The sequence below is a fragment of the Tamandua tetradactyla genome, chromosome 4 (genome assembly GCF_023851605.1).
Source record: "Tamandua tetradactyla isolate mTamTet1 chromosome 4, mTamTet1.pri, whole genome shotgun sequence".
Classification (NCBI taxonomy): domain Eukaryota; kingdom Metazoa; phylum Chordata; class Mammalia; order Pilosa; family Myrmecophagidae; genus Tamandua; species Tamandua tetradactyla.
Window position 1 is genome coordinate 19,105,233 of NC_135330.1, and position 26,454 is coordinate 19,131,686.

At 36.1% G+C, this 26,454-nt stretch overlaps 1 protein-coding gene and 2 pseudogenes across 3 annotated transcripts in view; 2 read left to right on the plus strand and 1 right to left on the minus strand.

Moving 5' to 3' along the window:
- Window positions 1-26,454, minus strand: part of TMCO1 (transmembrane and coiled-coil domains 1) — a 62,927-nt gene that overhangs the window by 35,980 nt on the left and 493 nt on the right. For all 3 annotated transcript variants that reach the window (XM_077156820.1, XM_077156819.1, XM_077156821.1), the window contains exons 2-4: window positions 26,185-26,262; window positions 20,474-20,533; window positions 421-467 (exon numbers count right to left, since the gene is read on the minus strand). In XM_077156820.1, the coding sequence (XP_077012935.1) occupies window positions 421-467; window positions 20,474-20,533; window positions 26,185-26,262 (185 nt within the window). The remainder of the gene's footprint in view (window positions 1-420; window positions 468-20,473; window positions 20,534-26,184; window positions 26,263-26,454) is intronic.
- On the plus strand, window positions 5,272-6,292 carry LOC143678886 (E3 ubiquitin-protein ligase E3D pseudogene; annotated as a pseudogene).
- LOC143680291 (lysine-rich coiled-coil protein 1-like) lies at window positions 13,384-16,009 on the plus strand (annotated as a pseudogene).

Below are 26,454 nucleotides of genomic sequence, written 5' to 3' on the forward strand. Positions count from 1 at the left end.
AGGTTTACAATTAACAGTAATAGTCCTCCATTAATTGTGGCAAAGGCACTATACCAAAGCTAAATATCAATAACGGGGATATAAAGGTTATGGGTTTTTCTGGTTTTAATTTTTTTTTTCTAAAAGAAATGAGAATGTTCTCACATTGACTGTGGTGATGAATGCAACTATATGATTAAACCAAGAGCCACTGACCATACACTCAGAATGGATATTATGGTGTGGAAATAAAACCATTTAAAGAAAAAAAGTTTAAGTAACAGCATATTTTTACTTCCATTTGGTCCAGAAACACCCATCATAATATTTACAACCTGGTATTATTAATTTCTGAAAAGGTAAAAGGTACTTGATGCAAATTAGAGTCTTAAACTAAAAACATTATGTGATCTACCATAAAATTGTATTTAGGATTCTTACCATTGACAGATCTCTGTTGTTATTCTTCAGTTTCTCTTCTTGCCTTTCTGAAAAGAATTAATTAAGTGGTTAATATAAATGGTACTGAGAACAAAGTTGGTGCTAAATAAATCACCACTCATTGGTGATAACAAAAGTATTTATGTCTCAATATCATTTAATTAGATGAAGTGAATACCTAGAATATTGTACACAGAAACTTCAAATACAGCGAAGCACCAAATTATTTCAATTTAAACAAAAATATTCAAAGTTTCAATGTTAAAAAAAAAGGTGTCTCTGGTATTAAATATCTTAACTCTATTCATTAAGATGCACTCATATTACATTGATAGGAACTGCCAAATCAGTTGATTCATAGGTATAAGCATAATGATTATACATTAGGTATCTCTTTTCTCCTCTTTTTCAGTTTTTCTAGAAAAGCATATGATCTAAAAATTACAAGACAGTTGATGAGAAAAATTTACTCTTCAGGTTATTTCCTATTATAGTTTAATCAATCTAAAAGTAAGTATAATCTTATGGTTAAGTCACATATAAAGCTAAGAAAATTGCCTATATTTCAAGAAAATTGTTACACACACAGAAACTACTCAAGAAGCCTCAAACTGCTAAAGAAGCCTCAGCTGTATATTAAACCTCTATTTACTGTATTTTGTCAATGTAAGAAACCTCACTGTTATACCTATGAAGAAACTGGAGCCCAGCAAAGAGGAATGGCAAAGAGGAAGTGTCTTGACAGAGACCACGTAGGTGTTTATGGTAGGACTAGAATCCAAGTTTCCTAACTCCCAATGATCACTATATGTATGCTACTGCTTTCTTTGATCATGTACTTTATCACCAGAATTAATATAGTCAACAAATATTTATTGACTCCTGTCACTGAAACATGGCCAGTGCAAGTGAGCAACTACATTTTTTACATTACTTGATTTTAGTAACCTTAATTTATATTTAAATAGCCACAGGAAGTTAGTGGACAATGTAGTCTGAGACCCTGGTCAGAAGTTCTTTCTTTATGTTCTCAGAATAGTCTAAGCACATATCTATGATTATACTCATTGAGTTTGTATATTCTGTTATAACTATCTGTTTATGTATCCATTCATCCAACTAGACGGCAGACTCCTAGAAGGAGTAATTGGCATGTAGCCAGTTGTTCAATGTTAAGAGTAGGCGCTCAATTTTGTCCCATTGACAAAACTGAAAATTGAGTGAATAAACAAGTTTATAAAAGCTGATGTGAAGACACTCTGTACCAAAATCCCTTCCCAGGGAAAACAGTCTTTTTATAAAGCTGAAAGTCTGAAGATTAACAGAAGAGCCACTGAAAACCTAGGAGGCGGAGGGCAAACATGAGTGACATCGCAATTTTTTTGAAGTCCCAGAAACTGTAACCATAAGTATTGTCAAGGTAGATGATTAGTATACACGGCTTAACAATATAGTAGTACAGGTTTATGATACATACTATAATGGTTAAATTCATGTATCAACTTGGATAGATAATAGTGTCTAGATGTTTAGTCAAACAAGCACTGGGTAGATTGTTATTGCGAGGCTACTTTGTGGAAAAGTATTAGTCAAATGATTGTATTGATGGCTGTTTTTATCTACATTCCATTAAGGAGATTGCCTTCAGCAATGAGAGAAGTCTTATATAATCAGTTTGAAGGGAAGGAGAAATGATGATTTCAGTAATCCAAAAAAAGAATGTCTCTACTTCAGCCAGCTAGCTTCTCCTGGGGAATTAATTAAAACTTTCATCAAAGTTTCCAACTTGAGTCCTGCCCTATGGAATTCAGAATTGCCAATACCCATATTCACATGAACCAATTCCTATAATAAATTCAAATGTGTGTTGTGTTGGTTTGAATCTGTGGAGGACCCCAGAAAAGCCATGTCCTTTAATCCTCATTCAATATCGCTGGGTGGGAGCATTTTGATTGTTCCCATGGAGATGCTGACCCACCCAATTGTGGGTGGTAACTTTTGATTAGATGATTTCCATAGAGGTGTATCTCCACCCATTGAAGGTGGAATTGCTTGCTGGAATCCTTTAAAAGAGAAAACATTTTGGAGAGAGTCCTTTTTGTAGAGCCATGAGAAAGCCAGCAGATCCTGCCATATTCGCCATGTGCCCTTCCCAGCTCGGAGAGAAACACTGAACATTATTGGCCTTCATGAACCAAGGTATCTTTCCCTGGATGTCTTAAATTGGACATTTCTATAGACTTGCTTTAATTGGGACATTTTCTCAGCCTTGGAACTATAAATTTATAACTTCGTAAATTCCCCTTTTTAAAAGTCATTCCATTTCTGGTATATTGCATTCCGGCAGCTAGCAAACTAGAACATGTGTGTAAATAAGAGACACACACATACACACCCTGTCAGTTCTGTTTCCCTGGAAAATTCTGACTAATATACATATCAGCACTATTGTGTATGATTCTTGAAGATTTTTCAACTCAAATTGTTAAGTGCCTATCATGTACAAATAAAGTAGGTGTAGTTGGTTTCAAATAATTCAGAAATAAAAGACCATTTTTATTTGGTTTTAGAGGGAGCGAAAGAAACAGAGTCGAGTTCATTAGATGTTTGTCTTCACTTCTGCCTAGCTCCGATAAACTCATGGCACAGCACTGTCAACCACACAAGATCTAGCTAGAGGTACAAAAGAAGTTAAGATAGTTCTCAACTCTGGTACTTTACTACGGTTAACTAACAGTTCAATATGTGTCTGAGAATATCTAAAAACTGTTATGTGATTTCAGTTTCCACAGGGACCTTAATATAACAGAACAAAAAAAGGCAATTTCTGAAAAGGTTAAAGTTGGTTAAAAAAAAATCCTTCTGGAAAGACGAGAAAAAAAGAATGGAACAGAGAGAGGAACAAACTAAATGCATATATTTAACAGGGAAACATACACACAAAGCTTCATTTGAAATGAACTTGAGCTGTTTAGTTTTGCAGGGAATGCTGTGCTATCTCAGGAAGTATAAACACTATAAAAACAAAGAACTTAATATTAAAAGCCCTAGATGATATGGAACCATGAATAGGGAATGAAATTTTGTAAGTTTGGCCAGTGTGTTGCCCTGATAAATTCCAGAATGATTTGAACAGTGAATAAAGAAGTATTCGCAAAGTCCCCTTGGGGTAATGGTGAGAAGGGGAAAATTCAGCTTTCCCATTTGGAGAATTCCTGATACTCTCACAAGCAGTGGGGACAACCAAATCAATAGGCCAAGCCCTCAATCTTGGGGTTTGTTTATATGAAACTTATATTCGCAAAAGACAGGCTAAGCCTACTTAAAATTAGGCCTAAGAGTCACCCCCAGGGAACCTCTTGTTGCTCAGATGTGGCCTATCTCTCTCAGCCAACACAGCAAGCAAACTCATCGCCCTTCCCCTCTCTACATGGGACATGACTCCCAGGGGTGTAAACCTCCCTGGCAACATGGGACAGAAATCCTAGAAAGAGCTGGGACTCAGTATCAAGGGATTGGGAAAACCACGACCAAAAGGGGGAAGAAAGAAATGAGACAAAATAAAGTGTCAGTGGCTGACAGATTTCAGAGTCAAGAGGTTATCCTGAAGGTGATTCTTATGCATTATATAGAGATCCCCTTTTTAGTTTAAGGTGTATTAGAGAGGTTAGAGGGAAGTGCCTGAAACTGTAGAGCTGTGTTCCAGTAGCCATGTTTCTTGAAGATGACTATATAATGATAAAGCTTTCACATTGCGACTATGTGATTGTGAAAACCTTGCGTCTGATGCTCCTTTTATCTATGGTATAGACAGATGAGTAAAACATGGATTAAAAACAAGTAAATAATAGGGGGAAGAAAGGTTAAAATAAATTGAGTTGACTGAAACACTAGTGATCAATGAAAGGGAGTGGTAAGGGGTATAGAAAAAATAAGGAAAACAAAGATGAAAATATATTGGGTAGATAGAAATACTAGCAGTCAATGAGAGGGAGGGTTTAGGGGTATGGTACGTACAAGTTTTTCTTTTTATTTATTTTTCTGCAGTGATGCAAATGTTCTAAGAAATAATCATGGTGATGAATATACAACTATGTGATGATACTGTGAGTCAATGATTATATACCAAGAATGGAATTGTCATACATTAAGAATGTTCGTGTCTGTATGTTGTTATGTTCTGTCAATAAAAAAAGAAAAAAAAAAACCCTAGATGATATAAGTCTTCAGAAATCCCAAACTGTCCATTTGGGAAAGAACAGTTCATCTAATGGATCAGGTACCCCCAAGTTTTGAACAATGAAATACAACGATTTCCACTTAGCTACAGTTAGCTTCATATACCTCTGCTTGTCTTGACTAGCCCTCCCTCAATTATTTTCATTTCAGATGCTCACATTTTCACTCTTTCAATAGCCACTTTCTCTTTTACCACTTTTTTTTCAACTTTTAAAAAGTTATTAAACAGTTGGTCTCCAGTGTCTTAGAGCAGCTAGAAGAAAAAATGAAAAATCATGGAACTTTAACCCATATCAAATTTTAAAATCTGTTCTATAACTACTTGTTAAAATGTGCTTGGAAATATATTGCTTTTCTGCATATATGTTATATTTCACAACAAAAAAAATGTTTAAAGAGAATTATTAAACTCCAGTTTCCTGTTGTCCAGGTTTGTCAGAGCCTTTGGCTGGGTCCCACTGCTAACTGGACAGTCACCACAGAGTTGGTGGTGGAGCGTATGTTCCTCAAGGTGCAGAGAAGACTGCAGGGCGAGCTGCTGATCCTAGGGTTTTCAATGTAGAGGAACTGCACATTTTTCATTAGATTTCTAGGGAGCCAAAAGAAGGAGGTATGCTCATGGGGATTTCCATAATGCCATCCTCACCCCAGATGAAAACCCCTACAGGCTGCACAGAGATCCGGCTTCCAGAAGGGGTCAGACATGTGCCTTCCTCTGTTGTGGGCTGCAGTGCATGCCTGCAGATGGATTACACCTGCTACTGCAGGCGACGGGAGAATTAAGCACAAAACTGATCAATGTTTAATCAAAGCTCACGAGCCCAAGACTGTTGTAACTTTCATTGCCAATCCTGTGGTGAAGTCGTAACAAGAGACAGGAAGCTTCTGAGGGTGCTTCTACTGCCAAATGAGAACTGGGGAGCTCTAGTTGGAGAATGGTGTTGCCATCCTGACCCTTTTGATAATAAGCCATTGTATCTATGAGAAAATGGCTGTTTTACTGGACACTCTTACCTCTTGGTGAATTTAAGAGATTCACAGCCAAAACATGAATTAGCTCAAATGGAGATGAACAGTCTTTCTTTTGAAAACTTCTGAATTGAAACCAAAGGCAAATAGCAAAGTAATTTGTAAGTGTTGCAAGGTAATGTTGGGACAGACTGTCATCAGAAACCACAAAGTTTTATATGACAGAGAAAGTTATCCAGCCATCTGAGAGAAATTTTCCCATCATACCAAGGTCTCAGTTTGTACAGAGCATTATTGCTCAGTGCCTGGTGGAACTCTCATCTGCTAGAAGCACTTTTAGATTTACTATTCAAGGTCATGATAGGAAAGCATACACCTCGTTATGGCTTTTAAACACAGTTTGGTGATTGGATCTTTTGAAAATTCTAAAAGTATCAAAAAATTCCCCCTTTTGAAAAACACATTGAAGGCTGATTCCAGCTCTGCCTAGAATGCTGTCAAGGTCCTCCACCAGCCCTGCGTCAAAAGCCGTAATGAAAAGCTTGCCAGTTCATGGAAAAGTGACATCAGTTTCCACTCTCTAACTCTACCCTCCACAACCTCTTTTGGAGGTGCTCTTGATCTTAGGAGGAATAATGTCAGGCTGTCTCTGTCCCTTTGCTAATGTATTCTTATCAGGTGGCCCTTTAGAAGATGTAACTGTTGAGCCAAGATTATTCCTCTCCCCCACAGACAAATCTACAGTACAGAGCACACCAAAAAAAAAAAAACAACCCAGTAGTCTGCTCAGTGGGCAGCTATTACAGAGACAAGTACCAGCACTGCAGCCTGAGAGCATTACAATGAATTTTTAGTTTACCTGTTTGCATATATTCTCTAAGAGAAAAGTTAACTTTAGATATCTGAAAAACCAGGGCTGTGAAGGAAATCATAGTAGCAAGCTGTCAGCAGGTTGAGATACATACAGAAGTTGTATCTCTATTTCCCACAGAAAGGAATATGCAAATATGTGCTATGTCAGCACCACCTGGAAGGACATAAGCCAATGGAAACCCTGTGTGGGATACAGTGAGGAACTTCACTGGCATTGATGGAATTGAGTGTCTGCTGCTGTAAATCCTAGGAACTAAACTTTTTAAAGAGTTTCTCAGGTTTCTTTAAAATACATATTTAAAAAGAAAAAATAATTTTTATATTTCTACCTTATTCAGAGTAGATGCTCAGTGAATGAGTGATTAACAAATTAAAGTCTTCCCACTTATGCAAACCTGCATGTGTTCCTTTTGTTCTTTATTTCCTTTACCAAATATAATAGCAAATAATAAATGTATCTCATTGACACCCTATTACTGAGTTGTTTTAATCCATGTGTGCCAGGGCAGGTGGTGAGGAAACCACTGAATGAGAATGTTAGAGTCCTAAGGGAATTACAGAGCACAGGCTAGCTCCTAATTTTACAGAGAAGATATAAGACTTGCCTGTGATCACACAGCTAGCCTCAAAGCTGAAAATGGAGCCAGGCGGCCACCTCCTCTGCCTGAGCCCTGATCCATATCTCTCTGATCATCATCCCTTTTCATGCTTCATATCCAAGAGGTCAGATGCAACTATTGGCAAACAAACATATGGTAAACATTCAATAAACATTTAATGAATACCTACCACATGCCAATCATAGTTATGGGCACTGCAGATAAGTCAAACTCCCTTCCCTCATGGAATTTCCATTCTCATGGGTACAGCAGACATAAAATAACTATTTTAAGTATAAAATACTATATTTTAAAATAATAAAATAAAAAAATAGCACAATGATGATAGCTAAGTAAAGGGAGCATAAAAGGGAGGTGTGCTATTCCGGACAGGGAAGTCTAAGTTGAATTTAAAGTGTATGTGTGCTTTGAGTACCAAACATGATCAAAATAATTCAGTCCATCTGAGTGACTATGCAGATACATCATTAAATGTGAAAAAAGTGATGAAAAGCTGCAGTCATACCATTTTGTCAAAAGAAGCTTGAATAAACAAGGATCCACTAATATTAGCAAAGCTTGTTTGATTCCACTGATTACAAAAAAATGAATCAGACTAAAACCAGGGACTGTGATGTAACTAGCCTTGCTCTGACTACTTTAATAATTAAACCCACTCAGTACCACTGTAGTAATAAAGTACTGATAGGGTTCAATGGTTTTGCATGATAGATAAAACCAACTTAGTTGTTCCACATACATGTGCTTTTGTGCTTACTGTACAAGATTGAGACCCAATGTTTCACTGTAATTCAGGAATGTAGGGATGACTGCTGTATCTTAGAAATGTATTAACATTTATCTTACACATCAAAGTAAGGCAAGCAGTTCCCACTAACTGCTTATCCAAAAATTCTACATGTTCTTAATCTTAAATACTCAAGACCACTCAGGATAGCTGGGTGTAAAGATTTTCCTTCATTTGTATCATGAAATACTTCAAGATTTCATCTGATACTGAAATAGAGATCATTATCATTGCTTAATCTGGGGGGAAAGCTAGAGGGAGATACATGAAAATAGTGATTTTAAGAGATCCCTTCTCTAGTTTTAAGACAACAGCCAAATACTTCCTCAAAACATTTCAAAAAGCATCCAACCCACACCACTATTCTTTCAAAATTGCGGCTCCATTTTCATTCAGGAACAGACTAGACTAAACAATATTTCATTTGTTCTCAGTCCTGTTACAGACAAATTAAGCAACCCATTTTCATCTACAAATTTATTCTAAGCTCTTTGGATACAAGGTGCAATAACCAGAGTGCAGAGTTTGGATCCCAGTTCAGCCTCTCAGTAGACCCACGTGTGACTTTGGAGCCACTGACGAGATGACTATATTTTTCACCTTTCTTCCCCTAATATAAATAGACTGATTAGTTTCTCTCTGATAAATCTTTTCATACTTTTATTTGATCTCTTTTTTTTTTTTTTTTAAAGGAAAGACAGAGAGAAGGAAGGAAGGATAGAAGGAAGGAAGGAAGGAAGAAAGGGAAACATTTTTAAACATTTTCTTGTTTTATTGTATTCTGTTTCTCCGTTTTTGTTACATGGGCTGGGGCCGGGAATCGAACCGAGGTCCTCCGGCATAGCAGGCAAGCACTTTGCCCGCTGAGCCACCGCGGCCCGCCCCTATTTGATCTCTTTTAACATTTCATGAGTTAAAAACTTTTTCCTCAATACTAGTGGTCAATGAGAGGAAGGGGTAAGAGATATGGTATGCATTTGTTTTTCCTTTTTCTGGAGTGATGTAAATGTTATAAAAACGATCATGGTGATGAATACATAACTATGTGATGATACTGTGAGCAACTGATTGTATACCGTGTATGGACTGTGTGTGTGTGAAGACTTCTCAATAAAAATATTTTTTAAAAAAAAGTTATTAAATTCCTTCTCCATCACTCTTCCATTACAATCACCAAACACTGAGTCTAATAATTGTTAGGCAAAGATCCATTCTAATTACTTATCCTCATTATCTAAAATTATATGATTTAAGTTTTACAGGGTTATTCTTTCAGATATAAAAAGAAGTGAAACTAAAAGTCTGTAAAAATACTTAAAACTCCCTTTAGAGTTTCCACCTCTCATTTTCTGAACAAATCTACTTCTCCTAAAGCCTTAATGATTGAAATACATTTTTAAATATTATTTCATATCTAATTTTGTTTTTAATTACCAGTACTACAAAAAAAGAACAATTTTTTTTCCCAATATTTTCAGGACACTATAAAAAGAGAAACTCATCCCAACCAGTCAGACTTCAGAATGCCCTGTCCTTCCTCTCCCAGCCATCTTCTGAGGAATATTTGTCTGTGATAGTTAATTTCATGTGTCACTTGGCTAGGTTATGATGACCAGTTGTTAGGTCAAGCACTGGCCACAAATTAATGCAAAGGTATCTAATGACAGGATTGTATCTGTAATCAGTTGATGGCATCTAGGATCAACAAAGGAGATTGCCCTCAACAACAAGGGAAGTGTTCTCTTCTAATTAGTTGGGGGATTTAAAAGTCAGAACCAATGATTTCAGGAATAAGAGGTATCTGGACTCAACTTCAGCACTGGTTCTTGAAGAATTTTCAGTCAGCTAGCTTCCTCTGGGGAATTCAGACTAAGGACTTTGGCATCACATTTACTGAAGTTTGACAGTTTGCAGCCTGCCAGCCTCCATGGTTACTGAATCAATTCCCTACAATAAACATCTTTTTATAAATAAATTTAATTTTTTTAATCTGTTGGTTCTGTGTCTCTGGAGAACTCTGATTAATATACTGCCTCTTACCATAGTGTTTGTTGAAGAGTAAGTTATATACAGATTCATAATACCCCCTGTCCTGCCACTGCTGACTTAAGAGACAGTCAATCCATTGGTTCTCCTGTGATCTATGGTGTAAAAAGATGAGCTGAGCCAACCAGATTTCTTCTTTTAGGAATTTAAACAAGAAAATTTCAGGAAAATAAAGCAATTAACTGTGGGAGCAGAAATTTAAAAATTACAATTTGATATTGGCTCTCATGCCTTTGTCAGTTGTCTTGGGTAGCTTGTTGAAAAAGCAAATTCCTGGGTCCCACATCCAAAAAAGTCTGGGAGTAAAACTCAGCAGCCTCTTTTTTAACAAGTAACTCCAGCAACAATGATTAGATGATCTACAGTATATATTATGAGTCACTGATAGAGAAAGAATCTCAGATTGCAAGTCAAAATTAGACAGATGCAGAAACTAAATGCCAGAAAAACACTTATAGAGAAAATGGGGAGAGAAGTAGATAGTAATAGAGCATTAATGTAAAAATTCCACTGTCAGGGTGTGCTCTGCTTGCAGAACTTGCTTTACCACTGTTCCTACTTCCTATAAAAGTTAGTTCAGCTTTTTCTGAGTTTCTGATCACATACATCCTTAAAATAAATCCCTCATTATATGATGTAATTTAAATGCAGCTAAAACATAAATACAATTCATATAACAAAAGTGAATCTGTTTTTTTTCTATGGGAGAGAAAATGTAAAGTGGTGAAAACAACGGCTCCAAAAATTAAGAAAAAACTTCAGTTTAAATGTAAAAGACACCTCAATTTCAATTAATGGTTATATTAAAGATTGTAACAAAGAACTTCATCTAATGAAATACAATGACACTTTGCTTCTCTGAAATACTGAATATTGCTGACTATACCCTTCTTAATGAAAACTCCCTTTCAGTGCAGCAGCATCACTCTTTATTGATCACCCCCAACACTATTTTGTAAATAATCTCAAATGGGGAATCTGAACAAAGGAAAAGTAAGAGTTGGATAATAACAAAACAGGAGTCATGATTAATATACAGAAATACATTTACTTGGTCCTATAAAGTTGTTGCAGAAGAATAGCAAGTCTGTATCTAGGATCATTAGAAGCCAACAAAGGAAAAAAAAAACAATCAGTTCAAGCACAGTAATCCATAAAATGAAAATAAACCAATTATTTATGAGAATCCCTGCTTTTTCTAGGATTAAAAACTAACAGAAATCTTGGCTAACGATGATGTATATATATATATATATGATCGAATACTGTGCTGCTACAAAAAGGAACAAAGTTGTGATGCATGCAACCATTGTGAATGAACCTATGGGACATTTGGTGAGGTAAAATAAGCCAGAAACAAAAGAGCAATTATTGTATGGTCTCACTTAGAAAATACTTCTAAGAAAACAGAGGCCTAGCTCCTACAGCAGTCACATATAGTCCAGAATAGTAATTATTTGTTTCTGGATTTTGAGAGACTATTTTATATATAGAGAATCTGGTATTTAGAGACAGGAGCAAAGCAGATTAGGTCAAGATTAAGGTAATTCAGAATACAGGGGTAAGGAAGCCAGTGTGCATATTTTAGAACCTTATCTATTCTTTGAGACCAAAGAAAGAAAGGTTATTTAGTCCAGAACCTAAATTTTCTGTAACACATACTCTAACTCAACCCGTCTGGACAGATCATTTAAACAATCCAAACACAGGGAACACAGAATAAGAATGAGGGCCTTTAATCCTGTATAGCTTAATGTAATGTCTGGATACATACCAGAGTATATCAAGCAGATAATCAAAAAGTATTGGCAAAGTCTCTTGAGGGATGGGAGAAAAAATATGGAACTATTAAACTTTACCATCAGGGAATCCCCCGATACTGTGTCAAACATTAGGGACACCTATATCAATAGGCCAAGCCCTTGATCTTAAGGCTTGCTTTTGTGACACTCATGTATGTAGAGGAGAAGCTTAGGTTACCTAAGAGTTATTCCAGAAGACCTCTTTTGTTGCTCAGATGCGGTCTCTCTCTCTCTAAGCCCAACTAAAATCGTTGCCTACCCCCACTATGTGGGACATGACATCCAGGGATGAAAGTCTCCTGGTGATATGGAAGACGACTCCCAGGGATAAGTCTGGCCCTGGCACCATGGGATCAATAATGCCATCTTGACCAAAAAGGGGAAAAGAAGAATAACAAATAAGGTATCAGTGACTGAGAGAGTTCAAATAGAATCGAGAGGCTACTGTGGAGGTCACTCTCACGCAAGTTTCAATTACACATTGCTACCTACCATAACTACCAAACCCCAAACAAAATCACTTCAGCGAATCCTAAAGGACACTTAGGACATTATATAAGATTCTACAAAGGTTCCACGCACTAGGATAACTTTCCAGAAACCCACAACCTCTAGATAAGTCCCTGAACCAGATAAGTCCTGAAATGCAGAAAGGACAGCCTCTCCAGAACACCAACTAATTCCATCCCACTATCCCATGTTATCGACAGCACTTTCCAACTTCAAAAAGTTATAATGAGCTTAGCCCAAATACCCCTAAAGAGTGGGAGAAAGACCAAAGATGAGGAATTATACAGAGAAGGTAGGATTTAACAAACTAGTATAATTGCAGAATCATTATACTGATATTTCTTTTAGTCTCCAGTATCTTAGAGCAGCGAGAAGTAAAAACTTATAATTGTGGAACCGTAACCCATATCAAACTCTGAAATCTGTTCTACAACTGATGCTGCAATGTGCTTTGAAATGTATTGCTTTTTTGTATATATCTTATTTTTCACAAAATAGAAAAAAAAAGTTCTTCTAGCCTCCAGCATTTTGGGGGCAGCTAGAAGGGAAAATCCGAAATAGTGGAACGGTAACCCATAACAAATTCTGAAATCTGATTTGTAACTACCTCTTGAAGTATACTATGAAATCATCCTTTTTCCTTCTTTTCTTTGTATATATGCTATAGGTACCAATAAAAAAAAGTTAAAAAAGAAAAAAAACTAACAGAAATTGGCTCAGCAGCAGAGGCAGCGGTGGCAGCTGCCCCTGCCTCCGCCTACTCGGCCCGGCTAGCTTCCCTGCCAGTGGTGTTGGCAGGGAAGGGGACAGTATTTTGTAGATACCCACCCCTGCCTCAGAGAAGACTGAACTTTTTACAGATGTCTTGTGAGGTATGTTGAATAGTACTACAGATTGTGTCACAAAGAATTTCATATGCAGTAAATGGAAGTGGAGTATTGGATAAAAATAGATTTTGTAATTTCTGCATCATGGTTTTTGGCTCCCTGGATGTGGCACAGTCTTACTATGTGGAGAAAGTTCATGCTAAAAAACTGAAACACTTAATGGGCAAATATGATCAGATTACTCCACCAAGTTCTCAGAGTGATAAAAAGAATCCCTTGTTGTCAACCTAATGAAGCATTCAAAGAAAACATATGACTCTTTTCAAGATAAAGTTGAAGATTTTATCAAACTGCAGAAAGCCAGAGGCTTAGAGCCAAAAACTTGTTTCAGAAAGATGAGAGAAGACTATTTAGAAACCTATGCATGCAGCACATAATGTAGCTCAACCTGTCTGTATAGCTCATTAACAACTGAAATGCAGGGAGCCCAGAGTAAGAAAGAGGTCCTTTAATTCTGTATAGCTTAATGTAATGCCTGGATACATCCTACAGTATATTAAGAAGATAAGTAAGAAGTATTGGCAAAGTTCCTTGAGGGATGGGAAAAAAAATATGGAACTATTAAACTTTACCATTAGAAAATCCCGATACTATGTCAAACTTTAGGGACACCCAAACCAATAGGTCATGCCCTTGATCTCGAGGCTTATTCTTGTGACGTTTATGTAGGTAGAAGCTTAGCCTACCTACAGGTATGCCTAAGAGTTACTTCTGGAGAACCTCTTTTGTTGCTCAGATGTGGCCTCACTCTCTCTAAACCCAACTCTGCAAGTGAAATCATTGCCCTCCCCCCCTACATGGGCTATGACATCCAGGGGTGAAAGTCTCCCTGGCAACATGGGAGACAACTCTCAGGGATGAATCCGGCCCTGGCACCATAGGGTCAACAATTCCATCCTGACCAAAAGGGGAAAAAGAAGTGTAACTAATAAAGTATCAGTGGCAGAGAGAGTTCAAATAGAGTCGAGAGGCTACTCTGGAGGCTGTCCTTATGCAAGCTTCAGTTAGACACTGCTACCTATCATAACTTGCCAAATCCCAATCAGGACCATTCCAGCCAATCCTAAAGAACACTCAGGGGAATATATAAGATTCCACAAGGGTTCCATGCACTAATGTAATTTTCCAGAAATCTATGACCTGCAGACGAGTCCCTGGACTAGATAAGTCCTGAAACCTAGAGGGCCCAGCCTCTCCAGAACATCAGCTAATTCCATCTCCCTACCCCATATTATTGACAGCCCCTTTCAACATGAAAAAGTTAAAATGGCTATAGCCTACCCCTAAAGAGAGGGATAGAAGATCAAAGGTGATGGTAGAGTTATAGAGAAAAGACAGGATTTAACAAATGAATATGATTGCTGAATCATTAAATTGGTATCTCTTTTAGTTGTCAGTATCTTAGAGCAGCTAGAAGTAAAAGCCTAAAATTGTGGAATTGTAACCCATGTCAAACTCTGAAATCTGTTCAACTAATTGTGGGGCTGTTCTTTGAAATGTATTGCTTTTTTTGTATATGCTATTTTTCACCAAAAAAGGAAAAAAAAGTCAATTGTGATGATAAAAAAACATTTATACCTTCTTGCTGCCTATATTCTGGAGCAGCTAGAAGGAAAAATCTGAGAGGATGGTATGGCAGCCCATGACAAACTCTGGGATCTGTCCTTGTTCTAGTTTGCTAGCTGCTAGAATACAATACACCAGAGATGGATTGGCTTTTAATAAGAGGGGATTTATTTCGTTAGTTCTTCAAAGGAAAGGCAATTAACTTTCAACTGAGGTTCTTTCTTACGTGGGAAGGCATAGGCTGGTCTCTGCTGGCCTTCTCTCCAGGCCTCTGGGTTCCAACAACTTTCCCTGGGGTGATTCCTTTCTGCGTCTCCAAAGGCCTGGGCTGAGCTGTGAATGCTGAGATGAGGTATGCTGAGCTACTTGGGCTGTGCTATGTTGAGCTCTCTCATTTAAGCTTCCAGCCAATTAAATCAAACATCATTCATTGCAGCAGAAACACCTCCTAGCCAACTGAAGATGTAATCAACAACAGAAGAGGTTCACACATGCCACTGGCTCATGTCCACAGCAACAGAACTAGGCACCTTCACCGGGCCAAGATGACACCTGAACCTAACTACCACAGTCCTGTATCTACCAGTTGAAGAGTGCTTTGAAAACTACTGCTTTTTTATTTCTTTGCTTTGTATATGTTATATTATACAATAAAAAAGTTAAAAAAAAAAAAACCTATGAGAACAAAGAAGTGGTTAACTCCAGACCCAGATACAGCATGTTTGAGCAAAGACTCCCATCTGAAACTGTCCAGACTTAATGACAATCATACAATGTTTCACAAACAGTGGAAAACGGGTTATCTCAGTGGCTCCCTGCCTATGACAGCAGACTGAGACCAGCCTCTCTGAGCTACTATCAGCTCCCCAGGGACTACTCAGAAAAGCTAGTACCCCTGAATATTAGTCAGCAAGAATACTGTGGCTCCTACAATATAGATTCTGGAGTATACCAAGCACCTCTCCTTAGCAAACAGTACAAAACTCCCATTAAGCCAGTCATAAACAGACACACCAGAAGAGAGAAATGCACCAGGAAGAACAGAGAAAAACTAGAGGAGGAGCAGCCCAAGCATAAGAGGAAAATAAAAGTTATAAGGAAATGGATTTAGACAAGCACAAGAGCATACATTGAAAGAAAGCAGAGATGGAAACAGTGTCAGTACAGAAAAGCTTAAGAACTGAAAGGAGAAAAAAGCCCCATGATGTAGCCTCAAAGAAAGAGGAACATAAGCGTAGAAAAGAGAAAAAGAAACAAGGCCAAAAAAGGGCAAAGGAGGAAATGCTTTGATCAGTCTATCCTCAGATTTTGAAGCTATTTACTTGGTTCTCCCAAAGGTGAATTGAAAAAAGAAATTGAGGGATTTGGTTTCCTGAAGTTTGTGTTCATATCACTTTTCTTACATGACAAGGTACTTGAACCTCTAACAAAGGCTGAGTTAACAGAGAGAAATTACTTTTCCTTGCTCTCTAAAAGTATTATTACATTTTTCTTAAATATAATGTCATTTCCCTTAATGAGAATGACTCTTCTTTTATTTATCAGATTATTATGACAGTGGAATTGTTTTCCCTTGGGAGGTCATTTATTATAAACTGAAGGATTAACAGGCTTTGTAGAATCTATTTCTTGATTTAGTTTTAGTCTTGGTGGGGTATTTTTACGTTTGTTGGTTTTCTCTATGAAGCAATTGCAATTTTTTTTTCCTTTGTTAGATCTAACTTGCAGTATATTTTCTAGGTTGAAAAGTGGAAGATGAGATACATTATAACATTAAGCTTAGATTACATATAGTTTTAAGAGTTATCAGAGTCCTTAAATGTACAAATTTAAAAATGTTTTGCATGAGGAAGAACAGGAATGCCAATAATGCAGGGTGTTGAAAATAAATGGTAATTAATATTTTAAAACTTTAACTTATGGTGAGACTAAAGCAAAAAATATCTACTTGGTACAAAATTTATATTTCAACTAGTGCATTTCCTAATATAACTTATGTGAACAGCTTAATTGAACACCATAAGTACATGGAATCTTGAGTAGGACATGAGATTTTGTAGGTTTGTCCAGAGTGGTGCCTCAATAAATCCCGGAAGGATTTGAACAGTGAATAAAAAAGTATTTGCAAAGTCCCCTTGGGGAAATGGTGAGAAAGGGGGAAAATTCAACTTCCCCAAGTGGAGAATTCTTGATATTTTCACAAGCAGTGGGGAAAACCAAAGCAATAGGCTGAGCCCCCAATCTTGGGATTTATTCATATGAAACTTAACCCCACAAAGAACAGGCTGAGCCTACTTAAAATTAGGCCTGAGAGTCACCCCCAAGAGAACCTCTTTTGTTGCTCAGATGTGGCCTCTCTCTCTCTCTGCCAACACGACAAGCAAACTCACTGCCCTCCCCCTCTCTACATGGGACATGACTCCCAGGGGTGTAAACCTCCCTGGCAACGTGGGACAGAAATCCTAGAATGAGCTGGGACTCAGCACCAAGGGATTGAGAAAAACTTCTCGACTGAAAGGAGGAAAAGAGAAATGAGACAAAATAAAGTGTCAATGGCTGAGAGATTCCAAACAGAGTCAAGAGGTTATTCTTACGCATTAAATAGATAACACTTTTTTAGTTAAGGTGTAACAAAGAGGCTGGAGGGAACCGCCTGCAAATGTAGAGCTGTGTTCCAGTAGCCATGTTTCTGGAAGATGACTGTATAATGATATAGCTTTCACAATGTGACCGTGCGATTGTGAAAAAAAAAAAAGTTATCAGAGTCTTGATACAAAATCAGGTTATATTCTAGAAACCTTTATGATAAAGTTCTAATTTCTAAAAATGAAAACCAAAACATTCTCAAAAGCATTCCATAATAGTACTACAACAAATTGTACCGAGCTGTATTTTTCATAATATGACAAATGGTACAAATGTTAATTTTTATAACACTTGGAATATATCTCTATAAAAGTTCTTATCAGGGGTATTCTCACCTACCATGTGGGAGACCCAGGTTCCATTCCCAGCCTATGCACTTCCAAAAGGTGAAACAGAGTAAGCAATTTTATGAAGTCCAAAATAATTGCAGTTTAAATTTACAGATTTCTAATAGCCTGGAATAATCTAACAGTAAAATTTACAATATCTACAGAATTAGGTTGTGGGTCTCTCAAGCAACTCTTCATCAATATTATAACTGTAACTTCTGATGAAATTTTTCTGGTGAACAAACAAGTCAAGGTTGCATTCCTACGGTTTATCCTAAAATAAACTGAGTCATTTTGTGCTGTCAATTTAAGGGTAATGCGTAATCTACCTTCCATTTTTATATTTCTACTATCCTTTATAGAAAGCTACTTGAAAATCTACTCACTGCATTATTTCCTTAATCCATACAATCTGGCTTCTTCTCCCATCATGCAACAAAACAGTTCTTGCAAAATTCACTAATAACCTCCATTTGCCTTTTAGGCAATTAACACCCACCCTGGGAATCTTTGCTCCCCACTGAAACTCATCTCTCAACTTCGATAACACAACTACTTTCCAACTTCTCTGATAATACTTTTTTAGAGTCCCACTTATCCTACCCCTGAAATTTCTGTGTTCCCCTAGGTCTCTCTTCTTCAACCCTCTGTTCTTCTCACCCTAAATAGTTAGTCTCCCTGTGGCATCTCATATCCCATGTGAACTCTAGATATTCTAGAATTTATCTGTAACCCTTATCTTTCTTCTAGCTCTAAAGCTGTACCTCCAACTGTGTGCCAAATGTTTCTAACCTATTGTCAAAGACACTTCAAATCCAAAATGTTCAAAAATAAATCATCTTCCCTCTTTCTCCCCCATCCCAATCTGCTACACCTTTAATATTTCTTCTCCAAATCAGAAATGTGGGTATCTTGCTATCCTCATTACTCTCTCCATACACTACACCTATACAATCTTCAAGTCCTGTTACTTCTACTTCCTTTATACCTTTTGAATCTGTACCTTCTAATTCATTCCCACAGCCATTGCATAAATTCAGATTCAGAATTACCATTTTTATGTCTGAGATACTTGATGATCCTCCTGACTTTCCTGCCTCCAAAATAATTCCCCCCTCCAATTTGTCTTCTAAATTACTGCCAGAATTGATTTCCTTAAACAAAATTTGATGTAAGTCCTCTGCCTAAATCCTTTAATATTGTCTGAAGACTTCTGAATACATACCAAACTCCTTAGTTTAATTTATAAATACCTTTAAGAACTAGGCCCTGCTTATTTCTCTAGTCTCATCTGCCTATACATTTAGACATATCTTATATTTGTCATATACTTAAGCTTTTATATTTCCAGGTATGCATCTTACTATTTTACCCCTACATGCTTCTGGATATACCTATCCCTGTGCCTGTTATATACAGCGCTTAAAAAATGTAGAACTTGACCAGGTTCACATTCATCTCTACCACTGACTAGCTGATTTAACCTAAGCCTCAGTTTTCGCATCTACGGAAATGAGAAAACAATGTTCCCTACCACATATGGCTGTGAGATTTAAAAAATAAATAAACTGGTTAGTAGAGTGTGTTGAACATAGTGAGGGCTCAATATATTTTTATTTAGCTAGCTCACCCTTTAAGTTTCAGCTAAGGCACTACCTCTTCAAGGAAACTTCATCCCTTAAGTTGATTCAAATATCCTTTCTTTTAATTTTTATAACACTTGGAATATATCTCTATAAAAGTTCTTATCAGCAGAATTTTCACCTACCATGTGGGAGACCCAGGTTCAATTCCCAGCCTATGCACTTACAAAAGAAAAATCAACAAATGGTGCTTCAATAACAGGATAGTCACATGGAAAAGGGATGAAATGTGACCCCATATCCGGCACACACACACAAAAAGTTCTTATCACACAGCAAAGTACTTATTTTCTGTTCAGCATTCCCTCTCTAGATAAAGCTCCTAAAAGACATTCCCTCTCTAGACAAAGATCTTAAAATGAGCAGGTCATTTAGAAAATGCCTGTTACCTCTGCAATAAATTGAAAAGTTTTAATCAGAATAGGACATTGGCACAGTTCATTCTGGTGGAATTTTCCCTGGGCTACAACAGCAATGATGTGGGTATAAAGGCATAGTTTTTAAACTAAATCACAATTTAACAACAATTTTTTTTTCTGATTTCAAAATTACAAAGTATCAGACTTTATGATACTTTGTAGATCTAATTAGATAGCTTATGATCATATATAATGATTTCTGAATTGTCTTTTTGGAAAAAAATTACCTAAATTCTAAATTACACAGGGAAAGCAAACATATGGTCATTATTTCTCAGACTTGATAAAAATTATTCAGAAAAAAACTTCCTACTCCTTGGTGGATTTCCATCTATAGTCAGTGCTCACTAAGGAAGCCAAGACAATAATACAAGTAGCTAAGACTTGACAGCAATTTATTATATCACATATGAAAAAATACATATGCTTTTACAAACTAAGTGAAGAACTCTCAGTCAAGTTCAAAAGTCACAACTATCAACATCATTTTACTAAAAGTGACAATTCAAAGCCAAGAACAAAAGAAACTACATTAATTTGTCCTTTATACTTCACAAAGTGGTTGTGAGAATCATGTGAGATAACATTTGCAAGTGCTTTGTAAACCATAAAATTATACAAACATGAATATCACTATTGACAACTTTTTTATTTTCATACTAAGAATTTTTTTTTCAAGAAAACTTATATTGTGTTCACATCAACATCTCATCTTACCTATTTTCTTTTTCTGTTGCCGACCAGCTGACTCTGTTATTGTTTCCTTCTTCTTTTCCACTGCAAACAACATAGTAACACAGTAAAAATTAATTATGCATTATGAAAAAAAAAAGGACAACTTATTGTGGCTGAACCAATAAAAGAAGCTTACAAGAAAGTTACACATCGACTTTGATCATGACTGTGATTAAGTTAACTGGGCTGCTCCCACACCCCTAAAAGTAAAAGGTAGACACTACAATATTCAAAGAATAAAACAAACAGTAGTGCAGGCATCATTAATTGAATACCCACAAAGGATGATATTAAGTCACAATGTAATCAAAATTAAGATGCTTTTCAGACTATCAGTTGAGGATCATTGTCTTAGGTAAACTGTAAGCACAATTTTCAAATTCTGCTTTCTTGGATAACTGTGGTTAATTGTAGTCCATTTGCATATTTACTATGGAAGGTAGAAATTTATTCATTCAGTTATTGGGTACCTGAGTAACAGGCAACGTTATGAGTGGATACAAAGACAATACATGATTCTTGGTTGTTAACGAGAAATCTAGTAAAGCCAAATAATCAAATACCAATTATAGTATAGGAAAGTGGCAAGATAGGCATATGCATAGGATAGGAGCATGAAGAAAGCCAGAAAAGTCAGAGCCAATTTTTTTTAATGCATTTTAATGAATATGATAAACACTGGGCTTTTGAAAAAGAGTAGTGGAATATATTTATATTTTATACTTAATGTCTTTAATCATCTGTGAATGGACTAGGAATAGATATGTGAAAAATCACCTTTACTTAAGTTTGTTTACGTTGTCTGTTCCCCATATTATCTCAGCATACTTATCTGGCAAGCAAACATTACTGCAAACATATTAGTTCTAAAAGCTCCATAAAGAGAATTGGTAGGTAGAATTCTTTCCCTTAGTAATCATGTATGCTGTGAAATCTTAAAGAGTTGACTAAACTATCTATTTCTGTGTTTATGTGTGTGTGTGCATATATAAAGATAGTTTTAATATTAAACTGCCAGAGATCATAAAGAGATTAAGTCAAATTCCCCAAGACCATTACAAAAATAATATTTTTGAACGCAAAATGAACAGAAAACATTGATTGTTTTACCCTTTATTATTATTAGCCAAAGAAACAAAAATATTTCTTTCTCATTCCAAAAAGACTATAATACAACTCCCTGGCATTTAACCATGACTGCATATGACACAACCGCAAAAAAAAAAAAGAAGGCTAAAGAATAGAAGCATAAGATGAAACTATACATATGTACCTAGTCTTCTAGCAGATTAGATTTTTGAGACTAAATGAATATTTTCAAGGAATAAGATAAAGTAATCTAATATTTAACTCAATGAGATTGTAAAGAAACTCTTTTGTGCTGATATTTATTCACTATAACTTTAACCCCATAACAGGAATTGGAAATGTAAGAGTTGACAAAAATAAAAGGTACAGCCCACAAAATACATTTTTATCCACAACCTGCTATTGCTGCACTCTGAATTTCAGAGTTCTGTCAAACAGTTACAAATTAATCTAAAAACTTTACTCTGTCTCACTATGAACTACAGAAATACCTTATACAGTATTCAGAGTAACTTATAGTTAATAAATGCTCTCAAATAAGTCATCTTTTTAACAAAAGTCAATTTAGGTACACTTTTTCCCATTCACTGTTTTTTTCACCAGTCTATTTTACAACAGTATCACAATGAAAGAAGTACTACCAACATTTAGTGTGTACCCTTAAGCCTAAACACCACACGAAGCAACCAACTTGGTACCTTCTGAGAAAGCATATCTTTTGTTAAAGGCTGCACCTCAACTTAGTCGCTTTTTAATATTGTTCGGATAAAACTCCAAAAAATGCCAAGGATTAGATCAGCACAAGAAAAGAAAGTTACATCCTGATACAATTCTGATTCAAACATACTTATTTTTTTCGTATTCCTCAAAGACCTTATAAACTTTTTGCTTAGATGCAAAACAAATTCTGAATATAGATTGTCAGAAGGAATTATATGTTTGGAATTAGGACATTTATTCAAAGAGGGAATTTATCTTATATTCTTCCTTTTAAATATCCTCCATGCTAATAGTTGTCCACTTGATCATAAATTCCTGGAAGACAGTATCTGTGCCTATTCATTTTGTAATGCATTCATCATGTAAACTCTACATACAGAAAGGAATCAAATACGTCAATTGATCATATAAATAAAATAACACGTTTATCGAGTTTTGCTAGATTACACAAAGTAGAGGACCTAAGAGTGTAAGAAATGCCCTGAGTCATTCCAATCATCGGCAACCTATGAAATACTTATCTTCGTAGCACAAGCACACTATAAATAGTTATATTAAAAATCACAATTATGGAAACTTTGCCTGTCAACTAGATCACTGTGAATTTAGGTATAAAGCAAAGGAGATTTTTTTATTAGTAAATACCATACAGATAACTAAAGATAAGGCAAGTATCATGGCCCAAGATCGACCTGGCAAAACAATAGTTACATAACAAACATTTCAGTTATGAGAATATTCCTTCAAACAAATTTTTAGCTAAATTTGTTTTATATTTCATGAAACAAGTGAATGAGATATGTGACATGAAGAAATTTGTATTTGTATGTCACTACATGCTGACTAACTAGTTTTCGGGTAATAGAACAATTTTTCACAAAGTATATATGATGTCATGCTATAGAAATAACTTATTCTTCAATCTATTCAATAAACTTTTACCAAGTATCTAATCTACGCAAGGCACTATACTAGATGCTAGACCTTTACCTACATAGAAATTAGTTTAGTTAGAGAGACATTATTCTAATAAACATAATCATACCTAAGTAAAATTGACATATGCTCTAAGGAGTGGTATATGGATAAATCAGAGCCTATGAGAGGAAGATTTGACCCTACCTGGAATGTAAAATAAGGCTTCAAAATGTGAAGAACAAGTGGAGGTTTATCAAACAAAATTAGAGGGGAAAATTATTCCAGCTACAGCAAGACTAGTACAGGGGACTGAAAGAAGACCTGAGTGGTTAGAGACTAGAGAGTAAGGGAGAACTTGACCTATCAATTCAAGTTCAAGATGTGGCTAGAGAAGGAGGAAGGGAGAAAGGTGCTAGACCTTGTAGGTCACATCTTTATCATAAAAGCAATGGGATGAAATGGAAGTATTTTAAGAAGGTCAAGTAATATAATCAGATCTGTGTTTTGAAAAATTACTCTAAATGTACTATTAAGAACAAAGTAGAATGGATGCAGGTAGAGCAGTGAGGAGGCTACTACAGCAGATAGATTAAACAGAAGTTTAGACTAGATAGTGGTAAGATGGAGAAATGTAGAAAGACTTGAAAACTATTCAGGAGGCCAACAGTAACAAGGTTTGATAATGGACTATATATATGGTATAAGAATACAAAGTTTTCAAATTAACAAATTAACAAATATTAAACATCTACTATGTGACAGTTGAAACATCTACTATGTGAAAGGCACTAGTATAAGTGTATGCGCTACATCAGTGAACAACAAAAGAACCCTACCCGAGTAGAGCTCTCATTCTAGTAGGTGGAGATAAAAAAAATAGGCAATAACATAGTAAATAACTAAATCATATAGTATAGTAGAAGTTATTAAGTACCATGGGGGGAAAATAGAGAAGGTAAGAAAGATTAGTAGTAGTAGTGGTAGGGGTGGTGTGCAGTTTTATTTTGTTTTAAATACAGTAGTCAAGTTAAGCCTCACTGTCAGGAGCTTGGAACAAAAACTTGAAGAAGGTAAGATAACTAATCAAGCACATATCAGAGGGAAGAACATTACAGGCAGAAGGAACAGCCATTAGAAAGGTTCCAGCACAGGAATATGGGTAGTGTGTGGTAACAGGGAAGCTCTGTAAGCCACTGTAAGGACTTTAGCTTTTTTTCTGAGTGAAAGAGGGACACCATTATAGGGTTTTGAGGAGAGGAGGGACAAAATCTGAGAGGTTAATAACAGCCAGAGGATTATTCTGGCTGTTATGTTGAGAACAGACTGTAGGGAGATAGGAATACATGTTGGAGGCTACTGCAAAAATTCAGGCAAAAGATAATGGTGGCTTGGACTATGGTGACTAAAATGGAGGTGATAAAAAGTGGTCAGATTCTGCATATATTTTGAAGGTAGCCCAACAGTATTTGCTGACAGGTTGGATGTGGGCTATGAGGGAAGAGACAATGATGACTAACCAAGAACTACAATCTGAGCAACTGAAAGGATAGAACTGCCATCAATCAAAATGGAAAAGGTGGTTTGAAATGAAGCAGGTTGGAAATTAGGAACAAATGTTCAATTTTGGACATGTTTGTATATTAGACATTCAAGTGGAAAGGGCAAACTGACAGTTGGACATACGAATCTTGCTTTCAGGAAAGATGGTGAAGATATAAATGTGTGGGTGATTGGCAAATAGAACCCATAATGAGTCCAAGGGAGTACAGAATAAAAAACTAAATTTTGGATCACCCCAACAACAGGTCAAGAAAAAGGAACCAACAAGAAATTGCAAAAGAAAGATCTGTAAGAAAAGAGGAAAACCAAGAGAGCACGGTATCCTGGAAGTCAAATGAAGAAAGCATGTCAAGGTTTCCAGAGTGTACTACTACTGTAATCCTGGAGATACCATTCACCAAGCTAGGGAAATCCTGGAAGTAGTTCAAGTTTGCAGAGGTAAAGATCATGAGTTTGGTTTTAAATATGTTGAAATGCATTATCAACATTGAATGAATAAAAGAATGGCAAACTGTAATTTAAAAAACCTGAGTTTTGTCTCTAAGTCTTTGTTCTGTAGGCATGCCATTTAACCTCTGTAAACCTCAATCTTCCTTTCTATAATATGAAAATATTATTTGGGCAATCAACCACAAATGATTGCTATCTAGAGCCCACTGAGGGAAGAAAACTTCAAATTCTTATGAATTCACACAGAAAAATAAGAGAATACAGACAGTGAAGGAATTCTAATATGCAAAAGTTAGATTTAATTCTTGTCAGGAAAAGAACATTGAAAGCGAAATCAGGCCAAGTGGAACCATTCACATTACACCCTAAAAAAGCCACCCTTTTATCAGCCCTTTGGCTGTGTCCTGTGAAATTCTTGTTTTATTTCAAAGACAACAAATTCCACTTGTTCTTAACCTATTCCTCAAACACCTCTTCAATCCTTAAGTGAAATGTGGCATTTCCCTGGAGACGTTACTTACCTTGACACCAGTCATACTAAATTACCATTCTCCAAACATACCTTACACATTAAAATTTCCATATTTTTGCTCATATGCTATTTCCTTTGTTCCTTCCCCTACCTCACCCTTTCCCCAAAGTCTAACAATGCATGAAAGGCTGCAAGGCCATCTGTATCATAAAGGTTTTCATGGTCTCTCACAATTGATTGGGGTCTCTTCTTCAGAACCATGGCAGCACATAACTCGTATCTCTCATGTCCCTTACTCCTTTCTGGTTTGTATTATACTTTTATACATACAAGTCTTATATTTCTAAATAAGCTCAAATCAAGTTCACCTTAGTATTTGCATAAATTTTTTTATCAGACTGTGCTCACAAAACATTTACTATGAATGTGTACTTAACAAGCTTAACGTGTTGAAATTATTTTTAAAGTATGTGGCCATACTCACGTTTTTTACTCTGTTTTTCCACTTCAGCTTTCAATCTCTTGTATTTGTCTGTCCTGTAAACCAGGACCCAAGTAATGCCTAAAACATTAAAAGTAACATGCTAATGGAGAAATGTTTCGAAGTGTCACAAAAAGCTGTTAGTAATAGTTACTGTTGGAGAAGGATCTCAACTTTTTATATTTACTCTAGCTAACTTTTGTCAAATGTTAAAGACAACTGACTCTCCAAACAAAACAACCATAATATGATGTGAAAGCTTCTTCAAAAATA